The sequence below is a fragment of the Ambystoma mexicanum genome, chromosome 8, assembly GCF_040938575.1.
Source record: "Ambystoma mexicanum isolate Mex_15411 chromosome 8, UKY_AmexF1_1, whole genome shotgun sequence".
Lineage (NCBI taxonomy): Eukaryota > Metazoa > Chordata > Amphibia > Caudata > Ambystomatidae > Ambystoma > Ambystoma mexicanum.
In genome coordinates this window covers 169,867,140-169,883,076 of record NC_090929.1, presented here as the reverse complement: position 1 = coordinate 169,883,076, position 15,937 = coordinate 169,867,140, and the positions used below count along the sequence as shown (strand labels likewise).

General features: G+C 43.2%; 1 protein-coding gene across 1 annotated transcript in view; it reads left to right on the top strand.

Annotated features, from left to right (window-relative positions):
* QSOX2 (quiescin sulfhydryl oxidase 2) overlaps positions 1 to 14,551 on the top strand; it is a 578,728-nt gene extending 564,177 nt beyond the window's left edge. The window contains exon 12 of the mRNA XM_069609564.1: positions 12,501 to 14,551. Within this exon, the coding sequence (XP_069465665.1) occupies positions 12,501 to 13,048 (548 nt within the window). The 3' untranslated portion in view covers positions 13,049 to 14,551. The remainder of the gene's footprint in view (positions 1 to 12,500) is intronic.
* The last annotated feature ends 1,386 nt before the right edge of the window (positions 14,552 to 15,937 follow it).

Here is a 15,937-nt window from a genome sequence, read left to right as displayed (position 1 = left end):
CAGACATATTGGTACCTTGTGTTTTCCGTGTTGCTTTGGACATTCTTGTTGGCTTCTCTCTCAGACCGGCTCCCTCCTCCTGTCAGTAGTTTTCTGCCCGTCCCGAATAATATTGTTCAGTGCGATGTGGTCCCCAGAGCCTTCATTGCCCAGTGGGTGAGAGCCTGTTTTTGGTGTTCTGGTATTCGTGAGTGATTGCACGCCGGGATGCACTGGTCGTCACGTGTCTCGGGTCTATGTGCCGGAACTGCTGGGTGTCCCCTTGAGAGTTCATGGAGCCTGTCCTCCCCTCTGCAATTAATGAGAGGGGCAGCGCTCCAGGGATGTCTTGCGCTGCCTCTCATGTGACTCAAGGAGTTGCCTTCGCTTACTACGGTCATTCTGCGTACGCCTCCTACCTCCTTGGCCGTGGCTTGCTCGCTGCTATAAGCTCCAGCCTTAGAAGTGCGACAAGGTCTCCGTCTGCACTAAGTGGGCTCACTGTGGTGCCCAATATGGGCCATTCACAGGGCGCGCTAGGACGCCATCTTGTAGTCCGGCCGGGCACACTTTTGTTGGTGCCAGTGCATCCTTGTGAGGGGTCTCAAGATTCTTCGTGGGCCACAATCGCTTCCCGGTCGTTTCAGGCACTCACTGCAGGCATATCTGTTAATGGAAGACTCCATGACTGACCAAGATCGGGCGCCCGGGGTTATGAGCAGGATACAGTGGTGCATCCTCTCACTCTGCCATCTTGGCAACGCCCCCACAGTTCACCTTCGACCACGGTTGACCCCAACGAGTATGGCCAAATCCTAAAAGACTCTCCTAAAACCTTTCCAAAGTGAATTACCTGAAACATTCACCAAGACATTTACTTATCTTTTGGAAGGCAATGTTTATTTTCATAATGGCTTCTGTGCTTAAATACCTTTTTATTATTTTTTATTTTTTTGTGATGCTGTGCTACTCTTTCTTCTTGACTTCCCTGGGAGTTGGCTGCTTGACACAACTGCTGCTACTAGATGAGCCAAGGTGAACTGAACTTCTAGATTTATGATGGCCACAGCTTGAATACCGGACTGACAGAATCCTCCCTAGTAGTTTATGTTTATGCTCAGTGAGTAGTGTAAGGAAGGCATGGTACAAAGTAAGACAGACACAAGTGACCACAGTTCAAGGGTGTTAATTGAACATCATCAAGGGTGTGATAAACGCCTATCTAAACCTAAATCTAAGATGGGAGCAAGCTACGACCATCAAATAATAATAACGCAGTCCTAGTGCAGTCTCGTCAAAATAAAATGGCCTATACTAAAAAACCTATTGCCAATCCTTACTGTAATTTACAAATAGTGTGGGGAAATGTTCATGAAAAAAAGGAGTGTTCACAAAATAAGTCAGGATGTTCAGGCCGTTGGCCTCCCTTTCCCACATTTTCAGCACGTGACAAGGCGATTCACTCATGCATAGCACACTCTTGGGCTTCTTCGGCATGAGGACACAGTTCTATTTCAAGCATCAGGGCCTTCTACGCCCAAGTCTATTTAGTTATCAAAAGTCTCTTGATCCAAAGGGCCTGATGTATCAAACAAACAAAAAAAGTTCCTTTCCAAGCATTCAAGTAGGGCAATTCATTCTTCATCCCGGATCCCCCTCAGTCGGGCCCAAATCCCCTTTTACTCAATTAGTCTCCCTCAGCCGGGCTCAGACCAATTACAGTTTGTATATCTTTTCTTGGGCGACTCACAGTTCTCCCCGGATCCCCCCTCAGTCGGTCTCAGATCCTCTTTTACACAATTAGTATACCTCAGCTAGGCTCGGACCAATTTCAGTTTGCATCAAACTATCGAAGACTTTCGAATTTGCACAGGGTTTGGCTTGACCCCGTTGCAGGACCACTTCGATTTTACAGTTCACAATGTTACACTCTATGTTGGATATCTAACGGAGACCTTCGAATGGGCACCCACGTGGCACCGGATCACTCTGTACATAGCATCTTACTTGGCCTTTCACAGTTCATTCACTCCTTTGATATTCAATTATATTTGCGTCGCTCATCACATACGCCTTATGCTCTGTTCTTTGCACATTTCTTCATACAATGACAGACAATGACAGACCGGTCTGTTATCAGTCTTGCCGGCTGTGCTGACTTTACTGGAGCAGCTTTGTTGTTGGAGCCAAGTACAGTACCGTGGCAGCAATCGCTCTCCCCTTCCCGCCTCGGATGTCGATGTGGGCGGGCCCCGGGTACCTTCGACACACACTGCACCTTTCTTCAGCTTTAATTCTCGGTCTTCTGTTTCTTATCCTTAAGGGGTTGTTAAAGTCATGTTTTCCTTCCTCTGAAAAGGCCAAGGCCAATTCCCTTTTTGAGCTTTCCGTCTTTCTCCTCGTATTAAACTGCCATCTCGGAACTGCAGCTTCCTCATGTGTTTTGTCTTGCTCAGAGTGTGCTTTCGGATTCCGCCTTTTATTTTATCTGTTTGGGGAAGTGTGATGGAAGCCAGGTGTGTGTAATTATCAGTAATTGGCCGACTCTGCCTGAACCTTGTGTTGGGACATGTCAGGTATACGGCTTAGGTGTTAGTCAATTTTCTCTCATAGTGAGCTGTCTGTGAAAAAGTGTTTGTGTCGGAAAGGGGTGGGGCAGGGAGGCATTTATATTGCACCTGTACAAGTGTTTCTAGGGGCAACAAGACAAGGAGGGGGAAACAAAGGGAGGACAAAATAACGATCTTAATAGAAGTGGGAGTGCAGTTAACTCACAAGTGTAGCCAGCGGGTGGCTTACACGTGCAGAGAGAAGGGACTGTAGGGTTGCAGATACAGGCCCTTAAGTGCTGGGGAGCCCGGAGGCAGTGCAAGGGCAACTGGAGATGCAGGAGCCTGGGCCCGAGTTCAGAGGGTGACCAGATGACCAGTGCACAGAGCAATCAGGTGCATCAGCAGGGGAGAAGAAGAGAGAAAGCGGAAGCGAAAAGGAAGGTCCAGAGGTGGTTCTGCTCGAGTTTGAGAGAGGCTGTTCCAGAGGGAGGCCCCATTCGAGGAGATAGATCTGCCCCAAACTCTCTGCTGGGAAAAGCGTCTGACTCTCAGAGTTGAAGGTGGATGAGCAGAGAGCTCATGAAGGAAGATGTTTTGGAAGAGAAAGTGGGATGTAGAGTGGTCCCAGGCCCCAGAAAGCCTTGAGGGAAATGCAGTGGGTTTTGAAGGTGATCCTTGCCACGGCGAGCCAGTGAAGAGATTTCAGAGCTTTAGAGATACGATTCCTGGGCTTGAGGCCAAGGACAAGTCTCGCAGTGCTGTTCTGGATAAGTTGTAAAGGTCGAAGAGTGAAGGCAGGAAGATTTAGAAAGAGGCTGTTTCAATAGTCCAGCCTAGAGAGGACCAGAGCTCTGGGGACAGTGAGCTTCTGGGGGAAAGTGAGGAAAGGAAGAATACCTCAGAGGAGGTGCAGCGGGAAGTGAGAAGAGAAGGAGAGGGTGGAGTGGAAGATGACCCCTAGAGTAGAGAAGAGGAGAGGATATATATATATATATATATATATATATATATATATATATATATATATATATATATATATATTTGGCAGCACACCATTCCTGAATTGTGGCCAGACAGTCTGGTATGAGAGAAGAAGCAGAGATGGCTGAGGGGAGCCTGAAAGAGCGCTCCGTGTCATCCGCATAACATTAAAAATTGGCGCAGAAAGTAGCAATGCGGTGGGCAAGAGGTGCCAGGTAGAGGTTGAAGAGCCACGGAGAGAGGTTTTAGCCCTGGGGAACACCACAATTGGAGAGAGATAGAAGAGAGGAAAGACCCCAGTTGCACCAGAGAGGGTCGGTCAGTGAGAAAGGAGGTCAACCAGGCCAGGGCCTGGTATATTAATACCAAGGTTGTCGCAGTGACGATTGAGCAGGATGGCATGGTTAACCATGTCAAAAGCAGAGGATAGATCGAGGAGAATGAGGACAGAAGGGAGGTTAGAGTTAAGATTGGAGAGCAAGTCTTAATGGGTGTTCAGGAGAGCAGTTTCCGTGCTTCTGGCAGCTCTGAAGCCAGACTGGTGGTCATGAAGGCAACCAACAGATTCAGTATGTTGATTAAGCTGGGCCAGCTTTTCCAAGAGTTTGCGGAGGAAAGGAGTTATGGAGATCGGGAGATGGTTAGCCAGAGAGAAAGGATTGGCCGAGGGCTTCTTTAGAAGGGCGTAGATGTGGTCCATGTTCTGCATGAGCAGGGGAGAACCTGCTTTGACGAGACTTTCATAGATCGGAGTTGTCTAGAAACATCATCAGGGTTGAACAAGGGAAAGGAGGAGAAAGAAGGAGAGACGGCAGACGGGCCAGGAGTGGTATCTGAGTTCCTAGATATCCTACCTGGTAGGATGGGGAATAGGTGTTATTGGGAAGAGGATACTGCGTCTCACCTTCCGGTTTCCCACTTCGACTCCCCAAAGACCCCTCATCCAGGTGACCCTCCCGCACTGGTCCACCCCCAGGAACTGGATCCAAAAGCAATGGCGGTGTCCTGGCCACCTGGATGACAGATCCCTGGGGACTAGCGGGTGAGACACCTTCAGATTCCTCACAGTAGATTCCTTCAATCCACCCTCTTCATTAAGTTAGTGTGTAGTTTCTGTTCTAAAGAGTGTGGATTCATGGAGAATACACTGTAGGCAATAAAAGGGCATTACATAGCCACTGACATTCCTCTTCATGGTTAGTGCTCAGTTGGAAAGCAAAACCAAAAGGTGATTACTGGAAAGTTTAGAATGTATCTTAACCATGGGCACAGCTATGGGCAACCCTCCAGAACATTGTTTTTCAGCCTTCCAAGCCACTACAGAAAGGGAAAGACCATATGCAAATCAGACTTGGTACCAACCTGCTAGGTCACATCCCTTCTGCACGAAACTACAAGCATTTCCAGACATGTTTTGGCCTCATTGCACATCATCAGTGAGGAGTAGCTTGGGTCTCTAGGCCCAGCAGGCTCGGGTCCCGCGTCTTTTGGATGCCCATGAACCACAAACCTCTCCCTTGGGTGAATCAAGCAGACCTCATTTTGGCCGAATTGTGAGCCTTGGCCTATGCAGGTTGAACTAGTGTGTACATAATTTTATTGGGATATCGATCAACTAAAAGGGGGTGAATGATACACCCAAATTAAGTCTTTCACACTGGGTGGATACTGTTTTACCTCAAAGATGCATAACAGGTTACCCAAGGCTTCCCAACCCCTTTCTTCTGATCTCATTCCTCAAGTGTGTAAAGCCTCTCCGTTAGTTGTATTGTCTTGTGGATTAGATGTTTGTATAGCTGTAGTATCACCCTCAGGTGAGGAGGGTCCAAGGGTCATCACGTCTATCCGTTGGCACTATGTCCTCACTTAATTCTGTTTTCTTTCTCCCTTTACATCTTGGGGCTTCCTCACCACCACACAAACTACTCCTGATGTGCCCTCATTGCCTGGGTCTCCATCCCCTCCTGCCTCCTCACCCTGCATTGGCACAGCCCAACCCCCGCCTAACTTCCTGTCCATTCTGTCTCAGCGGGTACCCTCTTAGTCCCTTTTAGTGGTAGTTCTTTCCACTGTCTCGACCTCCTCCTCTTCGGTTACTGCCACCTCCTCTGATGCGACGACCCCCACCTCTGTTACCACATCCTCCTCTGTTACCACCTCCTCCTCTGATGCTATATCTGGTCTCTCTTCCCACCCCCTCGCCTCCGGCACATCATTTCCGCTCTTCCTATTGTACTTCAACACTGTCTGACCACTCGCCACAACTTCTCCAACAACCCCTCTGAGCATTTGAGGCTGGGTGCTTATATGCTGCTTTCCAGCCTCTGCCTGAGTGGCACTTTTAGTGAGAGTCTACACCTAATCCTTTTATTTGGGGAAGGGCTGGGGTTTGCATCCTTAATGGGAAGGATGGCTTTGATTAAAATGCTAGTCTTCTCTCGCTTGTAATATTATTTCACCAACGTTTTGTTTTATATTCAAGGTACGTTCTTCAAAGCTTTGAACTCATTTGTTAAGGGGTTTATTTGGGACAAGAAGAGGCACAAAATTGCATTGACAATGCTATGCATGAGTTAATGAGGATAGTGGGGATTCAACCCCCATGGTTTGAATTATACTGCCCAGCTGCTCAATCACAGCACCAGGCGGTGTGGCTGGTAGATGATATGATGTTGGATACTATACTAATGCAGGGGGCCATACAGCCAGTGGTGCTCTGTCAGGCTGGTAATATCCACATCCAACGCAGGAGCTGCTGAGTCACACGATCCCACTAAGATGTCTAGCTCACAACTAAACTGAACAACTGAGTACTAGACACCCCTGGGGGGAAGGGGGAAAAGTGGATAAAATAACAAATCAGACACTGGATCTTCTATCTTCATCCGGTCTCTGCATGAATGAAAATTGTTAAGCATTAAATAATATTACAAAACTAAACAACTATTATTTTATGAATATCAACAATCCTACCTGAATACCCTCTGCAAAAAGCCCAGAGGATGATAATTATTTCTATATATTTTTTTTAGTTTTGAAATAACTCCAACTCTTTTACCCTAAAAGCAAACTTTGGTGGTCATGTTTCATAACTGTGCTGCTGAAAACCAATGAACTGAATGTCATTACAAGTGACTAAACTGATGGAGGTTCCTTGTGGAAATAAATGAACTTGAAGAAAAGAAAATGTGTTTCCAAACAATGTCAATAAAACTGTGAACACAAACTCCAGAATGTCTCAAGAAGATGAGTCTTTTGAATGAAGCACACTTGAAAAAATAGTTGAAAACACAGAAATAATCTTTTGTTTTCCTTAAAATGATACTATTTCCTTAATCAGTTCATTCCATTTCATTTACCTCTCTTTATGGAAATAGTTCAACAACCAAAGGAAATACCATTTAATGTTGAGTGCAGTTTTAAAGTAAAGTTATTCCTCAAAAACGTCTTTGCATGTAATGAGATGCATTTGGAAGATTCCTCATATAATATGGTAAACAAGTCTTATATATTTTCCTCTTTGTTAAAAATACCTTGGCTCAAAAATAAATATCCTTCTTTGTGCTGCTTTTAAAAAAAACAAGGTTGCCTGTGCAGTCATTAACTTTAATAGCCTTTAAATATCATGTTTTCATGACTTAATCTCTGATGAATGAGTTTGCCATGTAAAAACACTGGCTTCACAACACGACGTCTTTTAATCCTTGCACTTCAGAGGAGAAAATAACAGAAGATAAGGCTAACTTTGGCAGTTCATTTAGATTAATTACATAAAAAGTACTTAGCTTATTTTTTGCTTTAGAAGACCTCTCAGCGTTTTCTTCCACAGGGAAAATTAATTTCTTTAGAGTAGATGTAACTTGAATGAGTTGTTTCTTTTTCTTTTAGTGTTGAAGATATTTTCTTAAGAGTTTTCCAAGGCCCAAAACATAGGAGATAAACAGAAACATGACCAGCTCAGGAAACTAAACTAATGAAAGGCAGTTTAGAATGTTGGGAGTCACACCATTGTCAACCTGCCACCCAATCAGAACTCCTGCCTCTGCCCTCCATCTTGGCTTGGGGTATCTGCAGTACTCTGAATATGGAAGTTAAGGCCCAACCATTTTAACAGTGAAAGGACTATATTTAGTTTTTAAACCTAACAATGAAATAAACAAAGAACATAAGGATAATAATTCTTTAATTACCACCTATTTACTATGGAACCTGACATGCTCAAGGAGGCCTTCTGGATTCCTGAGGGCTGTTTACAAGACAAGCCCTACCATTTGACACTAGGGAGAAGGATATGGGGCAGAATAGTAAAGGTCCTAAAGTTGGGGAATGTATACACGCCACATATACTTCTGTCGGCGAACATAAGCAGCGATAGGCACAATCTTATTAGCTTCAGGAAATGGGAGGAGTGAGGTCTTGCTAGCTGGGGTGATATTTTTCAAAGATGGGGTATTTAGGGATTTTCCAGACATGGTCAGTGATTCTGGGGTACGTAAGGGACAATTTCTGAGATATTTGGCTCACTAAGCTTGCCAAAGTGAAGTGGCCAGTTTGGCCAGAGGAACCCAAACATGCTGTCACTATTATGAGTAAGAGGATGGATGGAAGCCAGTGTCAACATATATAGAGGTCTGCTATCCGGTGCATGCACTAGAGTTTCACTGATTAAATTAGCATGGGACGTAGAACTTGGTCATGTGATAGAAGATAAACAGTGGGACTGTGCATTGGTGTTTGTGAAATGGTTTTCCTGTAATGCATGCTTTCGATTGATAAAATTGAATGTGCTTCACAGGACATACATGATCCCATAGACTCAAGAAATGTAATAATCAGGTTTCTACGAAATGTTGTGGCACTGAACCAACGAATATCAGTGCCCGATCACCCAAGTCGTTTGGCAGCAGATGACAGGTGATGGAGGGAGCTGGAGTGAGCAGATATCACTGTACACCAGCAGAGGGCCTGTTGGTTTTTACTCGTGACCAGCCATGTGTTAGACATGTGGTAAAATTAATGGACCTGGCCTGTACACTAGCCAAAAGAAGGATATCCATGTGATGGAAGCATAGTGCAGGCACGCGATCTGTATTGTGGTGGGGAGATGTGAAGAAGTGGTCTATGCAAAAACTGTATAATGGTATAGAGCCTTGATAAGAGGCATGAGAGAATCTTCAGCATATTTGAAAGCTTAGAATGCCTTTCTGCGAGCAATGTTCTGTCATTCGGATGACAGACCACCCTGAGAGACATATGATGCCAACACAATCGTTCGAGGGATATCTATAAAGATTTGAATGGACTGGTCCTCCTGAGCTGGCTCTGGCATGGCATGCTATACAATATCTGCCCTCCCCTCCCCTCTACCACTATGACATGAACATTATTTGTGAACCTACATTATGGTTGCTCTTCCTATAAGGTTTTGTCTACTGGAAATATTAATTGCCCTCTTGTTGGTTTTATGATTCAATCTGCAATGTTGAAATCGGGTATTGTTGTTGGAGGTATAACCATTGATACATATGTGCCAATAAACAGAGTAAAAAAAGGGGGGCTGGGCTTAGCCATTGTCCCTTAAGCTCCTTTGGGCTCCAGGCTCAGAAAAATACTGCATGTCAGCCATCTTAGATGTGAGCTTTCCTCCACTGTTTCTAACTGGTTGCCGCCTTTGGGGTTTTCAGCATCTACTTTTGGAGGCTGGAAACAAACTGGATAACTTTTCAGAACATTTAGTTTTTCATCTTTGCATTGAGGGCTCAGTGGACTAGCAACATTACATTCCTGGCATGGGAATCTTTTGCCAGAGAACAATGCTGCTGAATCTCTCCAAATATCATGGCTTGATGAGATAAAAGGGAGTTTGTGGAGAGCAGTTCTGAGACTACCAAGCTCGGTACCTGTAGAATGCACTAGATGTGAGTTTGGGCTTATTTCACTCACCACCCTCTGGAGAATTCGCTGCTGTAAATTATATGCAAAGATTATGCACGCTCAAGATACTCGGGATGCTCTTATGGGCATCATTGCTAGATCTTCCTGTGATAGTAACACTAATCCATTGTTGCAGGATTTGCGGATTATGGTGAATACTTTTTTGCAGGAAATTGGTTTAACTATTCTCTTGGAACAAGAAGCGTCCCAGCCTAACTTTATGGGGCATTTGAAAATCAAAGCGCTAGAGTGGGATAAAATACAAAATCTTGACAGGTTAAGTCATAAGAAGCAATACACACTTTATGCCACTCAAGGAATCAAGACAGGGAAACGTTGTGAATATATGATGACATTTTGTAATTATGATCTTAAACGTTTTAGCTTATATCTTCATTTCAACATTCTTCCCTGTAATTATTATGTTGGTGGATGGTCTGGTATCCCTTATGAGGACAGAAAGTGCTGATATGGTAAGGCTTGCCCCGTTTTGTCATCTTATTATCTTAAGGGCTATAGGAATCTGGTTAGCCACCTGTCCATGTTCTCTCTTAATACATTTTGGGCAGCAGTTTATTCTGCAGAGTCTCTAGTTATCACCGGGGCTGCATACTGTATCTGAAAAAGAGTCAGCCAGGACTCACAGAAGTAGCTTGGGGCGGTTTTATGAAAGGGTGACATCTTTTCTATGAATTTTATTCTTCTTTGAATATTTCCATTGTTTTATTGTTCTATTGTTGCACTTTTGGTACTTTTTCGCTGTGTATGTTTTAATGTGTTTTATAATGTTGATTTTGATTTTGTTTGATTTTGTTGATTCTTCTGATATTGTGATATATCTTTATGTTGAATGTGGATGTATTTGTTATGATTCGTGCAAAAGGTTTTGTTTAACTAAACGCACGTATAAACATTTTTAAAATTTTAATTTTTTTAAATAAAAAAAACTCTCCATCCCATGCTGAGCTCTCAGCGTTCGGAAAGCCGTGGACCGCAAACATTCGATCTGCAGAACTGCAGAGTTTGGTGCAGGTTCCACAACCACTGTGAAATGACTGCTTTGATGTTTCGGATAGGACGGCATTATTTTCAAATCACTCTCTACCATTACTGAGTACACTCATTTCCCCTGGAGGGAAAATGTTCTTTTCTACATTGAAGCTTTGGGTCTGCTCAAAGTGAGCATCAGGTGAGTGGGTACACTTAATTTGCACTTCAAGGACTCACACGAGTTTTGGGCAGGGTTAATAATGCCTTTGGATCTGGTCTGCAATAGTGGATGGTGGGGAGATTCTTGGCCCCCAAGACTGGCATGTGGTGCGGTACTATGATTGTTCCATGCCAGGTGACTGGGACATGGTGGGTGATCAGGGTATCCTGCCCAAAACACCCCTAGGCTCAAACTCCAATGGCTTTGGGTGGCACCCTGCCCTCTGAGTTGCCACTCATCACTTTGCATGGCCCCAGAACACAGCCTCCACATGTTGTGCTTGTTTGAATTATGTTGTTTTGAGTTGTGAGTTGTGTGTGAGAGACTGAGACCCAGACCCATTGGAAAGATGCGTGACCTTTCACTTAATTTTGAGATCTGATCTCCCCCATCGAAAGGCACTCTGAACACCCACAGTGTTTCAAAGGGCTTTTCACCCTGTCCAGAAGCCCCCTTAGAAATGTCTCCATTGTGTGCTGCATGTCTGTGTGTGCCTCAGGTCACAGCTATCTAGAATTCTTAATTTGGTGTCTCATATTTTGTTCAACATTTTCATTGTCTAGACAGATGACCTCATGCATGATGTTAGTTCTATTTATTCTATTTGTTCTGCTGTCTATCTTCGGATTGAGGAGGCAGCATGTTTTCTAGAGTAGGCCAAAAGCATTCAAGAGGCTCATGAGGCGAGGTGAGTCAGAACATAGGGAAATGTTGTCCTTTGGGTAGCATGCGTTCTTAGCAGGGGTGATACCACTAGAGATGAGGCTGGGTGGTTTGCAGTGTTGCTGGTGGTTGTTGCTCAGGATGAATGGCCAATACCTTTTCAAGTTTCTAGTCCTGAAGGGGTTAGAGGTAAAATGAAGGGAGTTGCCATACTTTACTAGACCACTTTCCAAGTGACACGGCCTCTTCTAAAGTATTCATGGTTTAAGAATTGATGAGAATGCAGCCTTAATTTGGGGTTGATTGCTTGAGATGGGTCAGTGTGGTGATACATATGAAAATTGTGATTTTTCTTTATGTGAATTTGCATCTGATGCTTGAACCAGTAAAAAGACTGCAACATAAATGCCCTTTCTTTGTAGTGTATGTCTTTTTGAACTCCGAGCAGGTAAACAACTAAAGTTGCAAACTAGCCAGGTCTAGAAGTCGCTCTCTCACTGGCGTGAATGCCAGTTCTACACCTGCACAGAGCACTATTACTTACTCACCAAGAGTGAATTATAACACGCTAGCAGGGAGTACACATTTTTGTTGCCTTGAATACAGCATAAAACCAGGGCCCAGAATAAGCTTGGTATGTGGGCCTGGGGACTGATCATAGTGGCGTGAATAATTTGTTGATTTATGTTTTATTGTCTTTTTTTAGATTTTATTTTACTTTTGTATAATTATCATTTTGGTTCCAGATACACAGTTTAGAAAGGAAAATGTCTAGTTAGAAGCCAGTTTCCAGAGCACTCCCACTCTTAGCTGCCCTGATCTGAGTGCTAGCTCATGGCCTACCTCCATCCATAACTTTGTGAGACCCCTTGGTGTAGAAGTTCTTTTAAACCATTGACCAACCTAACAATCTACTACAAGAGATCTGACATCCTTATTTTCTGTACTCTTTGATAAACTATCTTATGCTCTTTGCCCAGATTTTAACCCTATTGAAATGGCCTTTACTGTATTTGCTTTTCATTGAACTGCTTCCTCAAGAAGCAGATCGGTTGGCCGAAACACTTGATGAATGTGTTCCTGTGACACTGCATGTGACTGTAATAAGATTTTTCTTAAGAATTGTGTGGACTGATGACTGGATGATTTGTTTTGAAACAGTGTCCTGTTTTATTTCCCAGGTGCGCCTAGCGAGGACCCAAAGTTTCCAAAACTCCAGTGGCCCAACCAAGACCTCTGTCCGTCATGCTTCGTAGACAAGGATCCACAGACCTGGAATGAGGCAGATGTGCTGGCCTTCATGAAGCACTTCTACAGCATTGAGAATACTTCTGACCAGTTCACGGAGAACGAGAGGGACGAGAGCCAAGAAGATCATTTATCCGAGGCCCAAAAAAAAGACCAAAGTGTGCCAAAGAAACCAAATGGGCAGAGCAAGAAGGAAATGCAGGATTCCAAAGATGCTTTGCGGCCTGAGTTCTTGGATAAGTTAATACAGAATAAACACCCAGACCCAAAAGACCAAAGTAAACGTGGGATGGAACAGGTGGCTGTGCGGGAAGAGGATAAACAGTCCATCTCCTTCTTGGGGATCGGGTTTTCAAACATAGACATGAGCCTCTGTGTGGTTCTGTACTTAGCGTCCTCTTTATTCCTAATGATCATGTACTTTTTCTTCCGAATGAGGTCCAGGCGGTGGAAAATAAGATACAGCCGCGCCCATGTGTAGAGTTTTTCTTTTTCTGTTTTTTATTTTGGAAAAGGTATTCACTGTACCCAACAAATCTGTGCCAGAGGCAGCTGCAATATCTGCATTTTCTTTTTTACTGGACTTTTTCTTTTTTTTTCCATGTTCATCACTCAGTTGTTGTTGCTGCCTCTGTCTGTAATTTCCGTGGAATCCAACTATTTGGGTGTGCGTTCATGAACTTTTTTTATAAAATATTTATTAAATCCAAAAATAACATTACCAAGAAAGTGAGTTGAAAGGAGCGCTGATTCTCCTTCCCTGTGGACCATGTAGCAAATTAAAGAAGTATATTTTCTAGGGACCCATAGAATGTTTTCGGGAATACATCAATATTTTGCATTCAATCTTCTCAACAAGTAGTGGGATTTCTTGTAAGTTATGTTGGCCTTTTTTAGTTTATGTAGAAGTTGTGTGATTTTACTGGTTTCTTATTTAATTTTCTCACTTGTTCATTTTTGATTTTGTCTTTGAACCCCGCTCCCCCAGTGGGGCATATGTTGTGGCCAGTTGAGAACCATGAGTCAGGGAATTGCTTGCATGTTTCCTGTTGGACCATTGTACATCAAAATAATTTTTCATCCTATGTCACCTTGAATTGCAATGTGTGACAGATGAACATTTTTAAATATGTTGTGCCCTTTCTTGTTAATGTTGGTGTCAAGGATTCCACAAAGAACAGCATCTGATCCCAGCTCAAATTGTGAATTTGTATGTGGCTTTCTTATATGAATGACATAAAGGATGCTATTTGTTTTCCAAGAAGATACGTTTTCTAGATTATTTTATTAAAAAACTAAACTTGTATTTTTACTGGCTGGAGTAAATGTGTGTCAGACTGCTGTATTTTTTGTTGGAGAAAGATGCACTAACACTGGAGTATATTTGTATCTCGTGTAGCAAATTGCATGGACTCTCAGACAGATTTGATGCCCCTGAGACCAAGATCTGTTTTTGATCAATCTGTTTTGGTCGGGTTAGGGGTCCATATCACCAATTGGACAAGACTGCTATTGTCTGCACATATTTGTTTTTGAAGCAGGTTCCTTATATTCTCCTCATACCGAAATGTAGCATAGCGCAGGAAATCTCCTTAAATAGTTTATCTCCATATTTTTGTATCCATGTGCCAAAGCCTCACTTGGGTAATGGGGTACTTGATTGTCAAATTACCACTTACCCCATCACAATGTTTAAAAAGGGACTGTTCTTCACCTCTGCTTTCAAAAATATCAAACTATGCATCCCTCAATTTTAAGAAGTAAGCTTTCATTTTCAAGTTTTGTTATATATCCGTAGGAAAAATGGCAAGATGGTGTTATGAGAATTGATTTTTCAAATTCACCTATTGTGTGACTGCGTTGGTATGAACAACAATGACTTGTGCAAAAGTGTTCTTGGGCTACTGGAGTTTGGATGCTCACAATTGGTTGTATATATTTTTCCTTGCAATGTTGTAAAATAAAATGTACATACGCCCCTTTGCATTGTAGCATTGCGACTTATTGCTCAAGATAGCAAATGGGGGCATGAGGGTAAGAGGTGCCTGCCTTACAAATCAAATTCAACTTACTGTTAATTTTGCGTAGAACTATTCACACAGGAGGCAAGTGCGCATGTGCCAGAAATTGTGGTTCTATGTCATATTTGTGAAATAAGTATAATTGTCGTCAACTGTGTTTTTTTTGTCTTACTCAACCACCATCTCAGCATATTCTATGGCTGGTTTGCTTAGATGAACAAACTCCAGTCCTAGAATATGTGAGGAAATTACTGAATCATGGGAGGAAAAAAGCATTGTTGACCCTAAGAATATTTTTCCATCGCGGTAATGACTAGATACTGGAATTGTGTGGGGTGTGTTTGAATCCTACTTTAGGTTATTTGTCATAGTTCATGTCTGTACTACCTTGGATTATCTAAGCATTTACACCAGTCGAGGTGTGCAAGCCTTTTGCAATTGCAACCTGACTGTGTAATCCTGCATTCTTATGCACCTATGTCCAAAGGCAATTCTCAGTTCAAAGTTGTTGGATCCAGCTTCAGAGCAGTTTAAATGGGATCTTTGGTGTCAGGGGCATGTGGAGTTTGTGCGTTGTTGGCTTCCTTAATGAAGGTGCGGTATAGTCCCTACATTATTGACTAGAAAGCCAAGCATTAAAATCCCTGCTTTGCCGCTAAATCACTGCAATATCCAGGGTAAATTAATCTCCCAATACCACCAAAGTTTGCTACTGTGCCGGCGTATGAAACCCTTACCAGAAAGAAAACCAGAATAAATCACTAAATACAAACAAATTTAGACTGCTGCAAATCTAGGACGCATTTTTGTGTTTGTGTTTTTTTTCACAAACAGCCCTCTATTCTGAGAAAGTAATGCTAAAAAGTGAAACCTTTTTGATCCTGCCTCTCCATACAGCTAGTGGAGTGATTGAGGGACAGGCTAAAAGTGTTGAATGCAGCTTGCTGTTTGGATATGCTTTCACATCCTTGTCACATATTTATTAGATTGAGGAACAATTTTATTTTAGGATTCAATGTTCTCTTCTTCCAAGAAACATTCAAGGCTATCAGGCGTTTATGTTTATGTTAATGTTAAAGGTATTTGTACCGTGCACTGTCACCAACGGAATTGGTCTCCAGGCGCTCAGGCGGGTCTGCAAACAAGAAGACATGGTGGGGTAAGTCGGGTGAAGAGGAAGTAGGAAATAGAGGGGTGGTGTCCGGTTGGCAGCTTCAGTTCGGTTTTCACTGTGTGCTCAGCTTGGGTGTGAATATTGGATCGATGTCAATCCTTGTGTGCTTATGTGTTTTATGTTTGTTGCGGTGTGGTGAAGTGCATGCAGGTTGGTGTTCGAGAAGGTGGTTGTG